Source organism: Nematostella vectensis, chromosome 3 (assembly GCF_932526225.1).
Source record: "Nematostella vectensis chromosome 3, jaNemVect1.1, whole genome shotgun sequence".
In the NCBI taxonomy this organism is placed as follows: Eukaryota; Metazoa; Cnidaria; class Anthozoa; order Actiniaria; family Edwardsiidae; genus Nematostella; species Nematostella vectensis.
The window spans coordinates 11,848,470-11,867,813 of record NC_064036.1 but is presented as its reverse complement, the minus strand read 5'-3'; the positions used below and the strand labels follow the sequence as shown (position 1 = coordinate 11,867,813).

Sequence of the window (19,344 nt, the reverse complement as noted above, 5' to 3'; positions counted from 1 at the left end):
CTTTCATCGATGCTCTTTCCAATCCAAAATATTGTTGTCGTTCTTACTGTTTTTACTTCGCAACTGATTGTTACTAACAAAAGTGCCTCTATTTATAGTCGGTGGAACAAGGAAAGGACATGCCTAAAATTGCAGAAAGGTGTAGAATAGTCCTGCGCATTTCCGTAGCTAAATAACGCGGCCAGGAAGCCCTTTGCTCGTACCGACGCGTAGGAAGTAGATTACACTATCTAACCTAAGATAACTTTGGGATGTGATTCGTGCGCCGCCTAGATGCACGTTTTAGCACGTAGGTGTTGCCTACGAGTTTCTGAATCACATACCAATCACATTGCTAAGCACTGAGTCTATCTGTGAAACAAACTAAATTTTAAAGCTAAACTACAAAATACAGTAAAATAAAGTCCATGATTTGATGATTATCAATGTTCATATACTAACTAGTAGTGACCCTGTCACAGATGTTTAATGGGAACAGAGTAGACATCCAGAAAACCAAAATGTCTAGAAAAGCAGTATTTCTTTTGAAAACTCCCTGAAGTAAAAGCAGTTAAAGTCTTACTAAACAAATATCTTTCCTTACAGTTGCTTAGGTTAGTAAGACCACAGTGAGACAAGCAGGCTCATAGCCAGATGACAAATTCCCCTCCATTCCCCACTTCACAAAAGTTTCCCAAAATCTCAATAAAGGGATTATTTGCCACCCTTAATCCAATCAGGAAAAACCCCTATGCTAATTTAGAATTGTGTTATAAAATTACGTTTTGTATATCATCTTGTATAACAGTTGATGTGCATCATCAATTCTATGTAACTACATACAGTGGATCACCTTCAGAACTCAAATGGTGTACTAATGGGGCTTTCATTTATTGGGTCTACTCTTAAAGCCGCATTGTCACCAGTTTACTACTGGTCGATTACGTAACAATCCCCGATGATTTTCAACGGAAACGCAAAAAAAAATACTTCAAAATATTGAAAGCAGTGTGTCTATTGCAATTTTCTCCGAGGATGTGATTGATAATTTAGAGCGGATGGCATGTTAAATATCTCGGATTCTAATAGATTCTTTTGTCTTTTAACGGTCGAGGTTTCCGTTGGACCTCCGGAAATGAACTGGTGACAATGTGGCTTTAACAGCAATGTGTTACCAGTACCTCTGGCCCCTATAGGTGGTGTAATGCCCCCCTACCCCTGTTTTAATTGTTCCTGTGCCCTCCAGTTTTCTTGTTTTTTTTTCTGGGGGGGGGGGGGGGGGAGGGTGGCTATTGTTGAGGGGGTAGGTGGGGTAAAATTGGACTGCAGGAGGGATACATATTTTTTTTTTCAAATAATAGGGAGGGGGCTTTAATTTCATTTTACTGTCAAATCTCCCCTTCCTTTTCAATAAGGTTGGGCCAAAGAAACATCAGTTCAACACAACATAATGTCAAGAATTCTAAAGATGCTATCAATAGACAGAGTCACTTGAATGAAGACCTTTTTATTGCCTAATATATGAACGTTTGATTTACATGCTAGTGGCATTATTTTCCACGAACCGGAAGTACAAGCAGGTGTCGATCAAAATTGCAATTTTTAGAAAAATGTAAAATTTAGAGGAAAATATTCCCCATCAGGGTAGACCATGCAAATCATATTCAGTATATAGCTCCTCGGTGGTATCATAAACAGGTTGAATTGCTTCAACAGCTTCACATAACAGTTTTTGGGCGCTTTCCTGGTCCGCGCTTTCAGCGGATGCTTTCTTGATCATGTCACCAACACTGGCCAGTGTGTACATCGCAAGGAGAGCTGCTTTGCGAATCAGCCAAGGGTGATACGCCGCAAGGGTCTTGTTGTATGACTCCGACGCTAGCGCGGACGAGCTGTCACCTTCATGAGACTCACTTAGACGTTTCATAAATAGCATAGTGAATGCCAGAGCTCTATGTAAGCGAAGTAATGTTCTTGATCCCGAGAGTGGTTGGGTCTTTGCATCGGTCAGTTTATTCTCGATTTCAAATTCAAACATTGCTTTCACGTCGGTATATTCACCCCCGTTTTCTGCTCCTCTGTGATGCTGCAGGATTCCAATCTTATCTCTCACATCAGACGTTATGAAGCCGAATACTGAACCAAGCGAATCGAAGAAAATACAAAGTTCGTCGTAACCTCGGACATACTCATCAACAATTATCTTCCCATCGTTGTGTGCTTTCTTGAATGCATCCACTACCACATCTAATTGAAACTGTCGCTCGGTCATTCTATTTCTCCAAATATTCTGATGTATTGATAAAATAACAAATCATAATATGTTATTTTCTAGGGAAGTTTGAGGGATAATGTCATCAAAATTATGGGTACTGCGGGGTAGCTGTGTTGATAAGATACGCATGTGTAACATATTATACCGCTGACAAGCCAGCAAGCAAAAAAATAAAAATAAAAATAAGGAATATCGTGGAGATTTGTAGAAGAATCAGAACTCTTGCACCGCAATAGAATACGTTTGGTGTGACTATAATGTCTGGAATAAAGGTTGTGCCGTTAGGTGAGTAACTGGACTGTTGAAATACTTTTCGGTAAGATTTGATTGCTGACAACCACTATCTTGTCTAGAACAACAATCACTGACATGTGCATATTCCTTTTCATGCGATAACCACATCAGGAGCTGGCCAGGGTGAGTGTAGATTGGTGTGGAATTCTTTATTGAGCTGCTTTGCTACTGCGCTGTGTTGCCGCTGTATATCTGGCTTTAGTTGCTTTTACTCAAACGATGGGCCGTCTGTCTGTAATAGTAATAATAGTTGATTACGACACTCTCGTAGACTAAAGTCTGAATTACAGTGAAGGGTTATGCACTACTTTACACAACATTACTGAAATCGCACACTAACAAAATTATTTAACCTGTAAGTATTTTCTTGAAACCTGTCAGTACGCATGTGGCCACACCGGAGTGAATAGCTATGATTGACTTGTGTACCTTTAGAAAAGGTATAGTTCAGAGGTGGCGATATCTTCTCTTTTGTGAAGAAACGCACACAAAGGCTATCATGGCAAGCAGATAGGGACATGAGCCCTGCATTGACAAGAGCCATGCATGTCTTTCTGACCAATTCAGGCACTTACCAAGGATTGGCTGAGGGAGGGGGAGGGTGGGGAGGGGGGTGTCAAAGTCATAGGTATCCTATAGAAAAAGCATAGTATTTTTAGATTCCTTAGTAAGAAATGACCCATTTTTTGGCCTCCAAGGGTAGGGGGAACCTTGCGCACCCCTGGTGTATGCTTCTGTCATTCAAACCTTGTGCTGACTTGAGTATTTGACTTTCTGTTCTTTCATACGTCCACCTTTCATATGTCTTTTTGTCTGTCTGTTATACCTTTGTACTGAATACAACTTTATTTGATAGATGTTGGTAGAAGCTGTATCCTGGTCAGTATTGGTGGTCGTAACATTATGTTAGACTGTGGAATGCACATGGGATATAATGACGAGGTAAGCAATTTATGGACATACTCCTAACATGATAATGAGTGGAATAAATGGCAAAAGAAAAAGTAAGCAGTTGCGGTAGCAGAGCAGTTGCCCAGGGCGTATTTCAGTGCTCTTTCTTTCTTGCGCACTCCCTGTGTGCCTGATCTCCATGATGCCCTGGGTCCCTGATGATGCTTAAACAACTAAAAATGCCGCCTTAAGATTTGAAGTTCCAGGATGGTCCTTCACTCACCAAAGAACAAGATGGAAACACCACACTTGATGACATATTTACTTTTTTAAGATACCAAAACCAAGGCTGCAGGCTTCGATCTTTACCTTTTCATAAATTTTAGTGGTAAAGGAGTCATGTAGGCAGTCCAATTTCAATATTTTGTTATAATTTTTTTTTACCTTCTTATTCTTATTGTCTTCATTATTAGCGCCGTTTTCCTGATTTCGATTACATCACAAGATCAGGAAAACTGACAGAGCATCTGGACTGTGTGTTAATAAGGTAAGAGATATTTATAGAAATGACTATAAAAGTATGCTTATAATTAAGTCTGGGCAAATAGAATATTACATTTGTATGAGTAGTCTTTAGGCTGATTTAGACAGCACCATTTAGTCTATGCAACTTGCCTGCAACACCTCTACAACTTGAGTTGAAGAGTGTAAATCATCCTACAACTCCTCTACAATGTTTGGCTGTGAACGTCATAAGGTGCACCCGATTCAGGGCTTGTGGGTTTAGACACACCCACTACACTGCAGATTGTTTTTTTATGGATGAGAGTCATAAAGAAAGTTATTGATGACTCAAGCCAGTCCAGGAAGATATCCTTTGCTGCTTTGTGGAAACACAGCTACTACTGTATGGACTTAACAGTATATTATTCGGACAATTAAAGGGGAGCCTTAAAAACAAACCATATCCAAAACCAGCCTGCTAGCCTGATTTTAAAACATTCTACTTGATTTATTTCTAATCAGCCATTTCCACTTGGACCATTGTGGAGCTCTTCCATACTTCTCAGAGATGGTTGGTTACGATGGACCAATCTACATGACACACCCCACCAAAGCTATATGTCCCATTTTACTGGTACAGTATGCTAGGACTACCATTACTTGATGCCATGGTTTCACCATTACCTGCTTAATAGTATGTACTTCATAGACAACTTTACTTTATACAGGAGGATTACAGAAAAATTACTGTTGAGAGGAAAGGAGAGACAAATTTCTTTACATCACAGGTACGATTTGTTTTCCAAGGAACTCTGTATCGTTAATACAATCAACGCTGTATATTACAGTGTAACTTGAAACTGTAACATTTTGCTTTGTTAAATTTAATTGTATTGTATTTTGTTTTGTAAGTTATGGTAATTGTTGCGATATAATATTTCATTTATTTGCATTCTACTAAGCATTCACATGTATTGTATATTATGTTCTCTAGATGATCAAAGATTGTATGAAAAAGGTTGTTCCAATCAATCTTCATCAATCAATCAAGGTGAAGAAAATGTTTAATTATTAGTGTGTAAAAAGTATTTGCATTTTAACAAAGCTTGAAATGGGATGTGGCTATGATACCCCCTTTGGGCAGTCTTCTATCAACATTTTGCTATTTGTTTTCTTTAAGGAAATCATGTTTTTCTCCAACAAATGCCAGCACTGGAATTTTGATTCTGTTTAGCACGGAGGAGTTTTGTTGTTGTCAGCATAGTATTAGCCCTTCGTCTGAGCAAAAAAAGATGAAGGGCTAATACCCCTAAACATACCATTTCAACCTTGTGTTGATTTATTCCCCTGATTCCACCATGTCTACTCAGACCACCTAGTTAGTCTACAGCTTGTGTGTAGTTTCCTCTTATAATAGGTTACCATAAGCTAAAGATGAAAGCTGATGTTGTCTTTGACTTGTTGCAGCCATGTTTTCTATATCTAAATAAAGTACTGGTGATATTTTTGTTGTTAACAGGTTGATGATGAGCTGGAGATAAAAGCTTACTATGCAGGACATGTGCTGGGTGCCGTCATGTTTCATATGAGAGTCGGAACAGAGTCAGTAGTTTATACTGTAAGTATGCATGTTTATACTGCAATGTCAGTGAGACTGGCACATCAACTCAGGGTTCAAACCCAGGTCAGGTCAACCTTACCCTATACGTTGTGGACTGTGTATCCCTCATGGCACAGATAACAAATCTCACAAATCTAGCCAAAGAATCAGTAATTGCTGGTGGACCACTGTAGAAGGCAGAAGGCAGTTTTTAATGTCTGTACTTGGCCACACAACCAATGTGGCTTTAACATATTTACATAAAACTTTTCTCATACTTTGTAAACTCCTTTTTGTTTCAGGGAGATTATAACATGACACCAGATAGACATTTAGGGTGAGTGTCTTGGTCTTGTTTAGCTTATACAGTAATTAGTCGATGCAATGTTATTGTATTTTTTTAAATTTTAGTTCAGCATGGATAGACAAGTGTAGGCCTGATATCTTGATAACAGAGTCCACGTATGCCACTACCATCAGAGACTCAAAAAGGTAAAACATTCAAAGACACCTGGATCACCACTATCACAGACTCAAAAAGGTAAAACATTCAAAGACACCTGGATCACCACTATCACAGACTCAAAAAGGTAAAACATTCAAAGACACCTGGATCACCACTATCACAGACTCAAAAAGGTAAAGCATTCAAAGACACCTGGATCACCATTATCAGAGACTCAAAAAGGTAAAACATTCAAAGACACCTGGATCACCACTATCACAGACTCAAAAAGGTAAAACATTCAAAGACACCTGGATCACCACTATCACAGACCCAAAAAGGTAAAACATTCAAAGACACCTGGATCACCACTATCACAGACTCAAAAAGGTAAAACATTCAAAGACACCTGGATCACCACTATCACAGACTCAAAAAGGTATAACATTTAAAGACACCTTGATCACCACTATCACAGACTCAAAAAGGTATAACATTCAAAGACACCTGGATCACCACTATCTCAGACTCAAACAGGTAAAACATTCAAATACACCTGGATCACCACTATCACAGACTCAAAAAGGTATAACATTCAAAGACACCTGGATCACCACTATCACAGACTCAAAAAGGTAAAACATTCAAAGACACCTGGATCACCACTATCACAGACTCAAAAAGGAATAAGTCTACCACTGTTAGAGATTTTTTTTGATAGATATGTTTATTTCAGGTGCAGAGAACGAGATTTCCTGAAGAAAGTACATGAAACCATGGAAAAAGGAGGGAAGGTACTGGAGAGTTTACATGATTTTTTATTTCCGTTATACCTACAACATGCATATTCTTCTAGAGGAGCCTAGGTGGCGCAGTTGGTCACCTTACTACAGAGTGTCACTCTGCAGTGCCTGTGCCTTTGGGTTTGATTCCTGGTTCCATCACGAGTTGAGTTAGCTAGTCTTATCTGTGCTCTGAATGTTTTTCTCTGGGTTCTCTAGTTTTCATCCCTTCACAAAACCTACAATTTCGATCTTGGCTTTGATCCCTGGTCAGACATGAGTCCTATGGCGACTGCCTGAGGTGCCTTTCCATGCCTTCAACTCGACCACGTCTGAATCGGCACTCTCATAATTCAGCATCTAGCTGCAATGGGAGTGATAAGCTACTCAAATTTATTTATTTATAGGCATTCATTTGTGCTGTTATGATTAACTGGACGTTTTAAGCACTGTTACACAGGGTACACATTGTCAGACCAGAACCTTCCTCACAGTATCATGACAATAACATTAATAACACTTGTATTTTGACAGGTTCTGATACCTGTGTTTGCCCTGGGCAGGGCTCAAGAGCTTTGCATTCTTTTAGAAACTTACTGGTATGTATAAAGTACATATTATTAGAAATTTGACATGTGTCAATCCATAACTCTAGCTGCTTTTGGAGCAATGTGTTGCGGTTGTGTGTACGGGAGAGATTTCTGTGAGGGCAGACGTACTGTTAATGATTTTTTTTAGCATCCAGTTTCAAATGAGCAACATTTATATTACATTGCTTGAGATGCCTTATTGAAGACCATCTATCTCTTGAATGAATCATTGAGTATCTGGATCTGGTGATGTTTATTTTGCATTTATGACATTTTGAGTGTTGGCTCTACTGTATATTCAGCAGGCATCTAGGGACAGAGAATTAAATATATCTCACATCCAATTACGAGTATGTAATAACAGTGGGACCTGGATTTTACGATGTGCCTCGGGAGAAAGAAAATGTATGGTAAAATCGAGGTATCGTTACAAAGAGGTCCTCGATTTTACTATATAAAGAAAAACCCTTTGAAAATATTGTTGTAGCGAGGTCGGGTTAATTATCAACTTTTACAAAATAATATTATTGTTACCTGTACTCTGTGTAAGATGGTTCAGTTACTGTAAACTGTAATCTCCATTTAACAAGATCTGTCAAGTCAAGAAAATCGAATAACTGTACTGTACGTGTGTGGTGTCCCGAGTTTTTCTCTCTTTGTTGATAGACACAATCAGTTATATTGTTGTATCGAGGCCAAAATTATGCTTTGGAGAACAGATTTGTATCGTAAAAGCGAAGATATCGTTGTATCCAATATCGTAAGATCCAGGTAATTTCTTATACAATTCACTGTATTTCCGCCGGGAGATAGGAACATCATCGTAAAATCGAGGTTATCTTGAAATCCAGTATCGTAAAATCCAGGTTCCACTGTATCAACCTTACATTTGCTTACTGCTGTGCCATACGTTAGGGTCAAACAAAGATGATTGGCACTTGTTATCCCATGATAATAATAGTAAGTGCCCAGCCTTAATTTACTCTCCACTGTCTTCTCGCATAGCCTGCTCCACTTTCTGGACTAAAAGATGAAAAAAGCCACCAAGGCCTTTATTTAAACAAGCATATTCAGCACCTCACTTTACAACCTTTTTCTCTATCTATTCTCACATATTTCAGATACCCTTTTTAACTGATTATATTTTTCCCCTTTATATTTTTAGGGAAAGAATGAATTTGAAAGCCCCAATCTACTTCTCTACAGGTCTTACTGAAAAGGTATGGTACTTCACTTGGTAGTTGTGCAGATCTCTATGAACACAGTCTACTACTGTAAGCAACTGCATACAGTCCCGTACCCAGACGCCGCACAATGTATTTTGGGGAGGTTGAAGAATCATACAGTGCATGACAGTCAGGATGCAGTTTCAGAGGTCTGAATTCCGTCTCCTCTCCAGGACTCCTGTGGATGCCCACGCAACTGGATACGAGTCCAAAATGCCTCTAGAGACCCTTTTATGTTTTTTTATGCTTTTCCAGGCAAACCATTACTACAAGTTATTTATCACATGGACAAACCAGAAAATCAAGAATACATTTGTCCAAAGGAACATGTTTGAGTTTGAGCATATAAAGGTTTGTAGACTAGTATCTAGTATCTGCATCTTTTCATTCTTAGATTAATTTGTTGGACATGTATAATTGCAGGAGAGTGGGGAAAGGGAGGAAGCTCAAAGAAGGGTTAAAGCGGCAATGTGACCACTTTACTTCCGGTCAATAACTTAACAATTTCTGATAATTTTTAATATTTCAAATTGTAAAGCAGTGTGTCTTTTGAAAGTTTCTTCGAGCATGTGGCTGATAATTTAGAGCAGATGTCCTGTTAAATAGTACAGATTCTAATAGATTATTTTGTCTTCATCTGTTGAGGTTACGTCGGCCTGATGGAAGTAAACTGGTGCGATTGCCACTTAAATCTCTTTTTCATTCAAGGAATTCAGATAATCAATGCAAATTTTCAATGAAACGGACAACCCGCTATTTTTCCACAGCCATTTGATCGGTCGTACATTGACAACCCCGGACCAATGGTAAGTTTCTTTTTTATCCATTCTCTCTCTCTCCATTGCTCTATAGCAATGTGCATTTTCAGAATGATCAATTGAAATGGGCCATATTGTATTACCCTAGCTTACTAAGAAAGTATTTAATTATGTCAAATGTTTCAGGTTGTGTTTGCCACTCCAGGCATGCTTCATGCTGGTCTCTCATTACAGATATTTAAAAAGTGGGCTTCCAATGAAAACAATATGGTAAAAGTTCTTAGATAACCCGGTACTGTTGTCGTGCTATATTTTTTCTTAAAGTACAGTAGTTTTTAAAGTATTTTCTTGTCTCACAAATTTTCTCATGTTCTCATTTTATCACAAAACGTGGTTCTTATTTATTGTTTCAGGTAGTAATTCCAGGATATTGTGTTGCTGGTACAGTGGGGCACAAGGTCCTCGCTGGACAGAAAAAGATTGAACTGGACAAAAAGAATGTGGTAAGCAGGGTAAAGCATTGAGTATAGGACTTTTACACAATTTTCCCTCAATCGTCTTGGGATTGGCATGCTGTAATTTCCTGGTTTCATGTTTTACAGATCGATGTGAAGTTATCTGTTCAATACATGTCATTCAGTGCGCATGCCGATGCAGCAGGGATCATGCAGCTCATACGAACGGTATGCTCCCACATGGAGAAGCCCTGGTGTAATGTCTTCAAAACAAGCCAAGCTTGATAACAATATCTGGCTTACTTTGTTCGCTAGAGGTCTAATGTATGATGAGGTTTATAGGAGTTAGTGACATGTTTCCAAGGGCGTTTAATGTCTTTGTACGTCTTAATAGACCGTTTTCACGATGTTGCGCGTGCATCCAAAATGCCACCAGACAGACTGGCCACAGTTGATCTAAAATATCGTCCATAGTGGAGTTTACAGAGTGAGACAAAGCTATAGAAAATGCTGTCAGAGTGCTATATACAAATTGGCGTTAGAGTCAAATACCCCTTCGTTCGCATTTTGGATCAGCTGTAGCCCGCCTGGCTGTGGCTTTTTGGATGCGCGCGCAACATCATGAAAACGGTCTATTATGCGGTGATATGAGGGTGCTTTTCATTGCTTTTTTGCGCGTGAAGTCTAACATGGTGTGATATAAGTACATATATCGCAGGGGCACGTTCTCAGGTGTGTTACGTTTTTGTCTGGAAGACTCGCCGTAAAATGTGTACTTAGGCAACAGGGAAACTTTGAAAAGTATTCTTCTTCCTTATGTTAGCTGGAAATCATTATGTGAGCAGGCGCAGCGAAAACACTCAAGAGCATTTCTTATTGCCTTGTTGGTAGGTTGGCGGTCTCGTGTCTAATCTTTTGTAGCCATGCAGTAGACACATTTATTGTCAAGAATCGCTTTGTTTTAAATTCTCATGTTTCATCTTGCTTTATGTGTCTGTAGGCAGAACCCAGGAATGTGATCCTTGTTCACGGGGAGGGAGGCAAGATGGAGTTTCTTAAGCAAAAAATTGAACAAGAATTTCGTAAGTTTTCACAGGTCGCGTGTATGACGTTTTTTGCGGTTGTGAGGTACAATATATCTTGGTATTGCCTTTAGCTTTGTGCTTACCTTAGACTTCCAAGCAGCAAGTTGAGTTCAATTACTCAAAACTTTCTTTCAGCTATCTCATTCTCCGGTAGATAATCTAACAAATGAAGTAAATGCTTAGTAGTATTCTTGTCTCAATAAATCCCACATGTATTGTTTTCATTTATTAAAGGAATTCCTTGTTACAAGCCGGCAAACGGGGAGACTGTGACAGTTCCTACCTCTCCTGTCATTGCTGTTGACATGTCTCTCAGTCTGCTGAAAAGGAAGATAGAGTCCTTGAGAGATCCAGGTAAGCTTGTGAGAAAGTCTCATTCCAGAATTCTTGTTATTGATTAGCCGTATGCAATCCAGGAAAAGGGGGAAAATCGAGTCGGCCCATTGTCACCAGATACGGCTTATGTAGCCTCCTCCGCAGGCGTCTCTAAACGTTAGAAACCGAGACTGAATCTCTAATACTCTCGCGGGTTTCCTGTGTTCGACAAATTTCTTTGTTATTGGGGGAGGGTTAAATGCCAAAAGCAGAATCCCGAGTGCCTATGTTTTATTTCTGCCGCTTTCTGGGCAAAGCGATGCCTGCGGAGGAGGCTACGGCTTATGGACAGTACGGCCTTTGAACTTATGATAACTTGCTAATTATTTCCAGATGCAAAAAGAGCGCGATTGACACCAGACAACAACCACCTGCCACTCCAAGGCGTCTTGGTCATGAAAGACGAGGTGAGCTGATGGCTCTACATGTATTTTACCCGTTTAGTGATGGGCCTGACTCCAGTATGCTAAGTAACGCTAGCACATATAGTGCTTGGAATTAAGAAACAAGCGTTCTTCTATTTCACAGTCTCTGCGTCTGCTAGAGTCCGAGGAGGCCATGAAGGAACTAGGACTCACACAGCACCAACTGCGATTTACATCTACTGTTACCATGGAAACCTCAGAACCTAATCATCAGATCCTGGAGAAATTGCATTCCCACCTTGAAAGGTACCGACGTCTCTGCCTTCGCACAACATTTTTATAGTTCCTTAACCAGTACTCTACACACCCTTCTTGAATGGTACTAAAAGGTATTGAAGTCTCTGCCTTTACACAACATTTTTATAGTTCCTTCAACAATACTCATCACACACTTCTTGAATGGTACTGAAAGGTACTGACGTCTCTGCCTTCGCACAACATTTTCATAGTTCCTTAACCAGTACTGTACACACCCTTCTTGAATGGTACTAAAAGGTATTAAAGTCTCTGCCTTTACACAACATTTTTATAGTTCCTTCAACAATACTCATCATACACTTCTTGAATGGTACTGAAAGGTACTGACGTCTCTGCCTTTGCACAACATTTTTATAGTTCCTTAACCAGTACTCTACACACCCTTCTTGAATGGTACTAAAAGGTATTGAAGTCTCTGCTTTACACAACATTTTTATAGTTCCTTCAACAATACTCATCACACACTTCTTGAATGGAACTAAAAGGTATTGAAGTCTCTGCCTTCACACAACATTTTTTATAATTCCTTATCCAGTACTCATCACACACTTGAATGGTACTGAGTGGTATTAAGTTTCTGCCTTTGCACAACATTTTTATAGTTCCTTAACCAGTACTCTACACACCCTTCTTGAATGGTACTAAAAGGTATTGAAGTCTCTGCCTTCACACAACATTTTTATAGTTCCTTCAACAATACTCATCACACACTTCTTGAATGGAACTAAAAGGTATTGAAGTCTCTGCCTTTACACAACATTTTTATAGTTCCTTAACCAGTACTTATCACACACTTTGTGAATGGTACTGAAAGGTATTGAAGTCCCTGACTTTACACAACATTGTTATAGTACTGTTCTCCCCTCTAACACCATCAATATTAAACTCTTACCATTACTCACTCTACACAAAGGTACAGAAAGGCCATGACTTATTTACCCTCAATAGGTTTTACCTACCACCTATTGTTCGCACACGACACCATAAATACCACCCATTTGTCTCTTTTGCTCCTACGCTCTTGGTTTCAGTCTCTTTTTCTCCTACGAAGTGCTAACGCTCGAAACGTCAGCACAACTACTCTGTTTCTACTGCGGCGTACAACATACTTTTCCAACCTTGTGTTCATTTATAGCTTGTCTACACCAAGCCTGGGTAGACCTTCTAGTTTTTCTACAGCTTGTCTGTAGTCTTTCAAGTTATATCATTTTCTTTTGGCTTACAATGCGACCTACTTGATAGAATTAAAAGCTAAGGCTTGTCCTACGGGCTTTTTGTGTTGGTCTTGTACCAGGGACTTGAGCATCCCGCAGTTAATGACAATCCAAGGCCATGATCAGTACTTGTATGTGACGTATAACAGCACTTCTGAGGCTCTTACATCACTGCACATAAGTGCTTTCTGTATTTTATACCTTTCATTTGTGAATAACCTTGGTATCTCTTGTTTTGCGTAGACTTCTGCCCAGCTACTCCATACAAAAGGTCTCTGGGGGTTGCCTTTCAGTCGAATCGGTTCTTATAAAGGTAAGTGCATATCTTGCCCTTGGGTGGGTGTGGCTTTAGACAAAGTATGAAAAAAGTTTGACCTTGGCCTGAGTATGTCTAAGGGGCTTGTGGTGTTGGGGGGGGGGGGGGGTAAAATGACTCTAGTTGGGATGATGGGTGGGTGTGGCTACACACAAAATCAGATTAAGAACAAACTCCCTGGAAAGTGCCCTTCTAATTCGTATTATGTCCGCAGTTCAGTGGTAGTGGATCTGGCACAGAAAGGACTGGTCAGCCCACCACTTGCAGCATGCTGGTCTCCTGGACATTCCAGGTAAATTTCGTACCTCTCCTGTTCTTCGCCATCCCAAGTAATCTTATTTCAACGAATTTTTTTTGGTCACTTTTTCGCGTGCAAGTCACAGACTTGCAGACATTAATCCGACTTGAGTGACGCATGTTTTCGTAGGCTATGACATACATACGAGACGCTCATCTCAACAGCGAACTCAATCTTCCAATCCTACAATAAAACGCCTCGAATAATGCGTGGGTAGCTATATTTTTAGTTAAATAAAGTGTGGTGATTCAAAACCAAACAAGCAAGTCGGATCAGCGGAACTGGTTGGTATCCATATGTTCGCAGCTAATTTGTTCGTACGATCTCAACCGATCGGAAAGTGGTTCATATGATGGTACACGATCGTAGGACGAGTTTCCATTCAATCGCGTGCTATCATGGAACCCCAGCCCTTATGACATTTTAATGGGCGTCTAGATGGCACAGTTGGCAGAGCGTCGCCACTGGGTTCTGGACTGATTCCCATTTCCGATGTTTCCGAGTTGAACTAGTTGGTCTCGCCTTTGCTCCGGGTTTCGCCAGGTTTTAAACCAGCTGCAATGAGAGTGATTTGCTACATTTAATCTATTTATTTATGTAGGACGAGGAGCTTGGCAGTCACATCCTTAACATACTTCAGGGACAGAAGGGCAGTTTCCTCTCCCAGACTTGCCCCCAGCCTGTACAACCCGCCGCCAGATAGCACCGAGGAAGCATGGAAACTATAACGTCATTGCCCATGCTTGGCAGCAGACCCGCATTTCTCGTATCCGGGTTTGGGAAGAACTCGACCTGCCTTTGTGAGGGGGGAAATCCCAAATTCCTGTTTGATCTCAGATGTCATTTCTACTCTTGGGCTCTGTAGCTAAGACCAGCTGGGGGGGCAGACCAGCAAAACGTGAGATATTAAATGTTAATAGCGCCGGCCCTACATACTTGGGAAAACTTATTCTAAACTGTGACAGGAAAGTCCACTAACATCACGTTCCTTACTGTTGAATAATGTTGTGCCTTTTCACGCCTATATGACATCGGCTGAGCATTTTGTCACCTATTTCGGACAACGTTGTGATGTTTGGTAGCGGTTTGTAAAAGATGAAGTAGTGTGCTTATAGATTTGTCAAGAGCGATGAAAGTGATTACAGACTTCATCAGTATCTAGTAGCAACCCTGATTGTATATTCAGGTATTTGCTGTTTAATATAATCTTATAATTGCGGTCAAAGAGAAATATAACTATCTAATGAAGGGGAAGAAAGGGTTAGAACTCTTGCCAAACCAACCACAAGACAATACAAAATGCAATCTTTATTTTCTCCTCTTTTAATATCTTCTAATTGCGATTTTGCTTCACAAACAGCAATTTGTTATTGTTCTGGGATTGCGGCAATATTTTCTTGGATGTATAAATTTATAAGCTTGTCATATATATATTCTTCTGTTTACGTGCTCTGACGACTGGATCCCATATGGAGGATTATAATAGAAACAAAGTAAAAAACAAAGTAAGAATACCACAAACAATGGGTGGTTTTCAAAATCCCGTGCAACAAAATGTAATTGTTAAATAGTCAAGCCGTAACAAAAGAGAACAAAGACATAACAGTGTATTAGTACTAAATAAACTAATAAGTATTTCACGTGTTTAAAAAAACCACTCAAAGCTTACAAATTGACTTACAATAAAAATAGGAACAAACCGAATTATCAAACAACAGGCTACAAAAGCAAAAAATGTCACTGTCAATGTCATTTTTCCTGTCAATGTTCTTGTGGCTTTTATTTCGTCCTAAATTTGCACAAATAAATGAACAAGCAAACAACAACAACAACAAAAACAACAACAAAAAACGAAATACTGACTAGCAGAAACATTCCGGACAGGCCACTAAAAACAGACGGGCGATGCGTTTTGCACCAATACTAATCTCCTCTATTCGTTTACTGCTTAAATTGTATACATTCCAACATCTTCGTAACTTCGGTAGAGCAATAAGCCGTACGTAATTATTAGTTCATTTGAATTAGTTCTGAACGCCGTGTTCAACTGGCAGCAGCTTCCTTGGTGTCCGACTCAGACTGTCGTCGCGAGAGGTGCTGATTGAACCGCCAGCCCTCATTGTGACGGTGGAACATCTGAAATCAGCGAGAGCATTGTCAAGGTGGACGTGACATGGAAAAAAAATAAATTCCATTTTTAGGGGATTTTCAAGAAGAAATTGGTGAAATAGTACATTTTAACTTGGGAAATCGTGGCTAAATAACGCAAAAATAACTATCCCCAGATAGTGGTAAAACAGTACATTTCTAGGGGATTAAAACAGTACATTTCTAGGGGATTGTCTAAGGGGAAAATGGTAAAACAGTACATTTCTAGGGAAAAAATGGTAAACAGTACATTTCTAGGGGATTGTCTAGGGAAAAAATAATAAAACAGTACATTTCTAGGGGATTGTCTAGGGGGGAAATGGTAAAACAGTACATTTCTAGGGGATTGTCTAGGGGGAAAATGGTAAAACAGTACACTTCTAGGGGATTGTCTAGGGGGGAATGATAAAACAGTACACTTCTAGGGGATTGTCTAAGGGGAAAATGGTAAAACAGTACATTTCTAGGGGATTGTCTAAGGGGAAATGGTAAAACAGTTCACTTCTAGGGGATTGTCTAAGGGGATAATGGTAAAACAGTACATTTCTAGGGGGATTGTCTAGGGGGGAAATGGTGAAACAGTACATTTCTAGGGGATTGTCTAGGGGAAAAATGGTAAAACAGTACACTTCTAGGGGATTGTCTAGGGGGAAAATGATAAAACAGTACATTTCTAGGGAATTGTCTAAGGGGAAAATGGTAAAACAGTACATTTCTAGGGGATTGTCTAGGGAAAAAATAATAAAACAGTACATTTCTAGGGGATTGTCTAGGGGGGAAATGGTAAAACAGTACATTTCTAGGGGATTGTCTAGGGGGAAAATGGTAAAACAGTACACTTCTAGGGGATTGTCTAGGGGGGAATGATAAAACAGTACACTTCTAGGGGATTGTCTAAGGGGAAAATGGTAAAACAGTACATTTCTAGGGGATTGTCTAAGGGGAAATGGTAAAACAGTTCACTTCTAGGGGATTGTCTAAGGGGATAATGGTAAAACAGTACATTTCTAGGGGGATTGTCTAGGGGGGAAATGGTGAAACAGTACATTTCTAGGGGATTGTCTAGGGGAAAAATGGTAAAACAGTACACTTCTAGGGGATTGTCTAGGGGGAAAATGATAAAACAGTACATTTCTAGGGAATTGTCTAAGGGGAAAATGGTAAAACAGTACATTTCTAGGGGATTGTCTAGGGGAAAAATGGTAAACAGTACATTTCTAGGGGATTGTCTAAGGGGAAAAATGGTAAAACAGTACATTTCTAGGGGATTGTCTAGGGAAAAATGGTAAAACAGTACATTTCTAGGGGATTGTCTAGGGGAAAATGGTAGAACAGTACATTTCTAGGGGATTGTCTAAGGGGAAATGGTAAAACAGTTCACTTCTAGGGGATTGTCTAGGGGAAAAATGATAAAACAGTACATTTCTAGGGGATTGTCTAAGGGGAAAATGGTAAAACAGTACATTTCTAGGGGATTGTCTAGGGGAAAAATGGTAAACAGTACATTTCTAGGGGGATTGTCTAGGGAAAAAAAGGTAAACAGTACTTTTATAGGGGATTGCCTTGGGGAAAAATGGTAAAACAGTACATTTTTAAGGGATTGCCTTGGAGAAAAATGGTAAAAAAGTACATTTCTAGAGGATTGTCTTAGGGGAAAATGGTAAAACAGTACATTTCTAGGGGATTGTCTGAGGGGAAAAATTGTAAAACAGTACATTTCTAGGGGATTGTCTAGGGGGGAATGATAAAACAGTACACTTCTAGGGGATTGTCTAAGGGGAAAATGGTAAAACAGTACATTTCTAGGGGATTGTCTAAGGGGAAATGGTAAAACAGTTCACTTCTAGGGGATTGTCTAAGGGGATAATGGTAAAACAGTACATTTCTAGGGGGATTGTCTAGGGGGGAAATGGTGAAACAGTACATTTCTAGGGGATTGTCTAGGGGAAAAATGGTAAAACAGTACACTTCTAGGGGATTGTCTAGGGGGAAAATGATAAAACAGTACATTTCTAGGGAATTGTCTAAGGGGAAAATGGTAAAACAGTACATTTCTAGGGGATTGTCTAGGGGAAAAATGGTAAACAGTACATTTCTAGGGGGATTGTCTAGGGAAAAAAAGGTAAACAGTACTTTTATAGGGGATTGCCTTGGGGAAAAATGGTAAAACAGTACATTTTTAAGGGATTGCCTTGGAGAAAAATGGTAAAAAAGTACATTTCTAGAGGATTGTCTTAGGGGAAAATGGTAAAACAGTACATTTCTAGGGGATTGTCTAAGGGGAAAAAATTGTAAAACAGTACATTTCTAGGGGATTGTCTAGGGGGGAATGATAAAACAGTACACTTCTAGGGGATTGTCTAAGGGGAAAATGGTAAAACAGTACATTTCTAGGGGATTGTCTAAGGGGAAATGGTAAAACAGTTCACTTCTAGGGGATTGTCTAAGGGGATAATGGTAAAACAGTACATTTCTAGGGGGATTGTCTAGGGGGGAAATGGTGAAACAGTACATTTCTAGGGGATTGTCTAGGGGAAAAATGGTAAAACAGTACACTTCTAGGGGATTGTCTAGGGGGAAAATGATAAAACAGTACATTTCTAGGGAATTGTCTAAGGGGAAAATGGTAAAACAGTACATTTCTAGGGGATTGTCTAGGGGAAAAATGGTAAACAGTACATTTCTAGGGGGATTGTCTAGGGAAAAAAAGGTAAACAGTACTTTTATAGGGGATTGCCTTGGGGAAAAATGGTAAAACAGTACATTTTTAAGGGATTGCCTTGGAGAAAAATGGTAAAAAAGTACATTTCTAGAGGATTGTCTTAGGGGAAAATGGTAAAACAGTACATTTCTAGGGGATTGTCTAAGGGGAAAAAATTGTAAAACAGTACATTTCTAGGGGATTGTCTAAGGGGAAAAAATTGTAAAACAGTACATTTCTAGGGGATTGTCTAGGGAAAAAATTGTAAAACAGTACATTTCTAGGGGATTGTCTAGGGGGAAAATGGTAAAACAGTACATTTCTAGGGGATTGTCTAGGGGGAAAATGGTAAAACAGTACATTTCTATGGGATTGTCTAGGGGGGAATGATAAAACAGTACATTTCTAGGGGATTGTCTAAGGGGAAAAATGGTAAAACAGTACATTTCTAGGGGATTGTCTAGGGAAAAATGGTAAAACAGTACATTTCTAGGGGATTGTCTAGGGGAAAATGGTAGAACAGTACATTTCTAGGGGATTGTCTAAGGGGAAATGGTAAAACAGTTCACTTCTAGGGGATTGTCTAGGGGAAAAATGATAAAACAGTACATTTCTAGGGGATTGTCTAAGGGGAAAATGGTAAAACAGTACATTTCTAGGGGATTGTCTAGGGGAAAAATGGTAAACAGTACATTTCTAGGGGGATTGTCTAGGGAAAAAAAGGT

At 39.5% G+C, this 19,344-nt stretch overlaps 3 protein-coding genes across 7 annotated transcripts in view; 1 reads left to right on the top strand and 2 right to left on the bottom strand.

Moving 5' to 3' along the window:
• Nucleotides 1–1,470: 1,470 nt before the first annotated feature.
• Nucleotides 1,471–2,374, bottom strand: LOC5520000 (ceramide-1-phosphate transfer protein). The gene has a single exon (XM_001639814.3). The coding sequence runs from the start codon at nt 2,249–2,251 to the stop codon at nt 1,619–1,621; it is 633 nt and encodes a 210-aa protein (XP_001639864.3). The 5' UTR covers nt 2,252–2,374; the 3' UTR covers nt 1,471–1,618.
• Nucleotide 2,375: 1 nt separating this feature from the next.
• LOC5519999 (integrator complex subunit 11) lies at nt 2,376–18,788 on the top strand. Of its 2 annotated transcripts, none has more exons than XM_048724548.1 (25): nt 2,376–2,539; nt 2,660–2,671; nt 3,405–3,490; nt 3,913–3,986; nt 4,466–4,577; nt 4,672–4,731; nt 4,938–4,994; nt 5,463–5,561; nt 5,846–5,880; nt 5,955–6,035; nt 6,725–6,782; nt 7,305–7,369; nt 8,526–8,580; nt 8,842–8,937; nt 9,354–9,392; nt 9,531–9,614; nt 9,758–9,847; nt 9,947–10,027; nt 10,800–10,881; nt 11,119–11,238; nt 11,593–11,666; nt 11,788–11,930; nt 13,400–13,469; nt 13,687–13,764; nt 14,372–18,788. In XM_048724548.1, the coding sequence occupies exons 1-25, from the start codon at nt 2,512–2,514 to the stop codon at nt 14,471–14,473; spliced, it is 1,881 nt and encodes a 626-aa protein (XP_048580505.1). In that variant the 5' UTR covers nt 2,376–2,511; the 3' UTR covers nt 14,474–18,788. The 2 variants fall into 2 exon arrangements, with proteins under 2 accessions (XP_048580505.1, XP_048580506.1); XM_048724549.1 differs by lacking the exon at nt 14,372–18,788 and adding an exon at nt 13,900–13,977.
• Nucleotides 15,064–19,344, bottom strand: part of LOC5519998 (oxysterol-binding protein-related protein 11) — a 36,345-nt gene continuing 32,064 nt past the window's right edge. For all 4 annotated transcript variants that reach the window (XM_048724546.1, XM_048724547.1, XM_032365090.2 and 1 more), the window contains exon 23: nt 15,064–15,906. In XM_048724546.1, the coding sequence (XP_048580503.1) occupies nt 15,814–15,906 (93 nt within the window). In that variant the 3' untranslated portion in view covers nt 15,064–15,813. The remainder of the gene's footprint in view (nt 15,907–19,344) is intronic.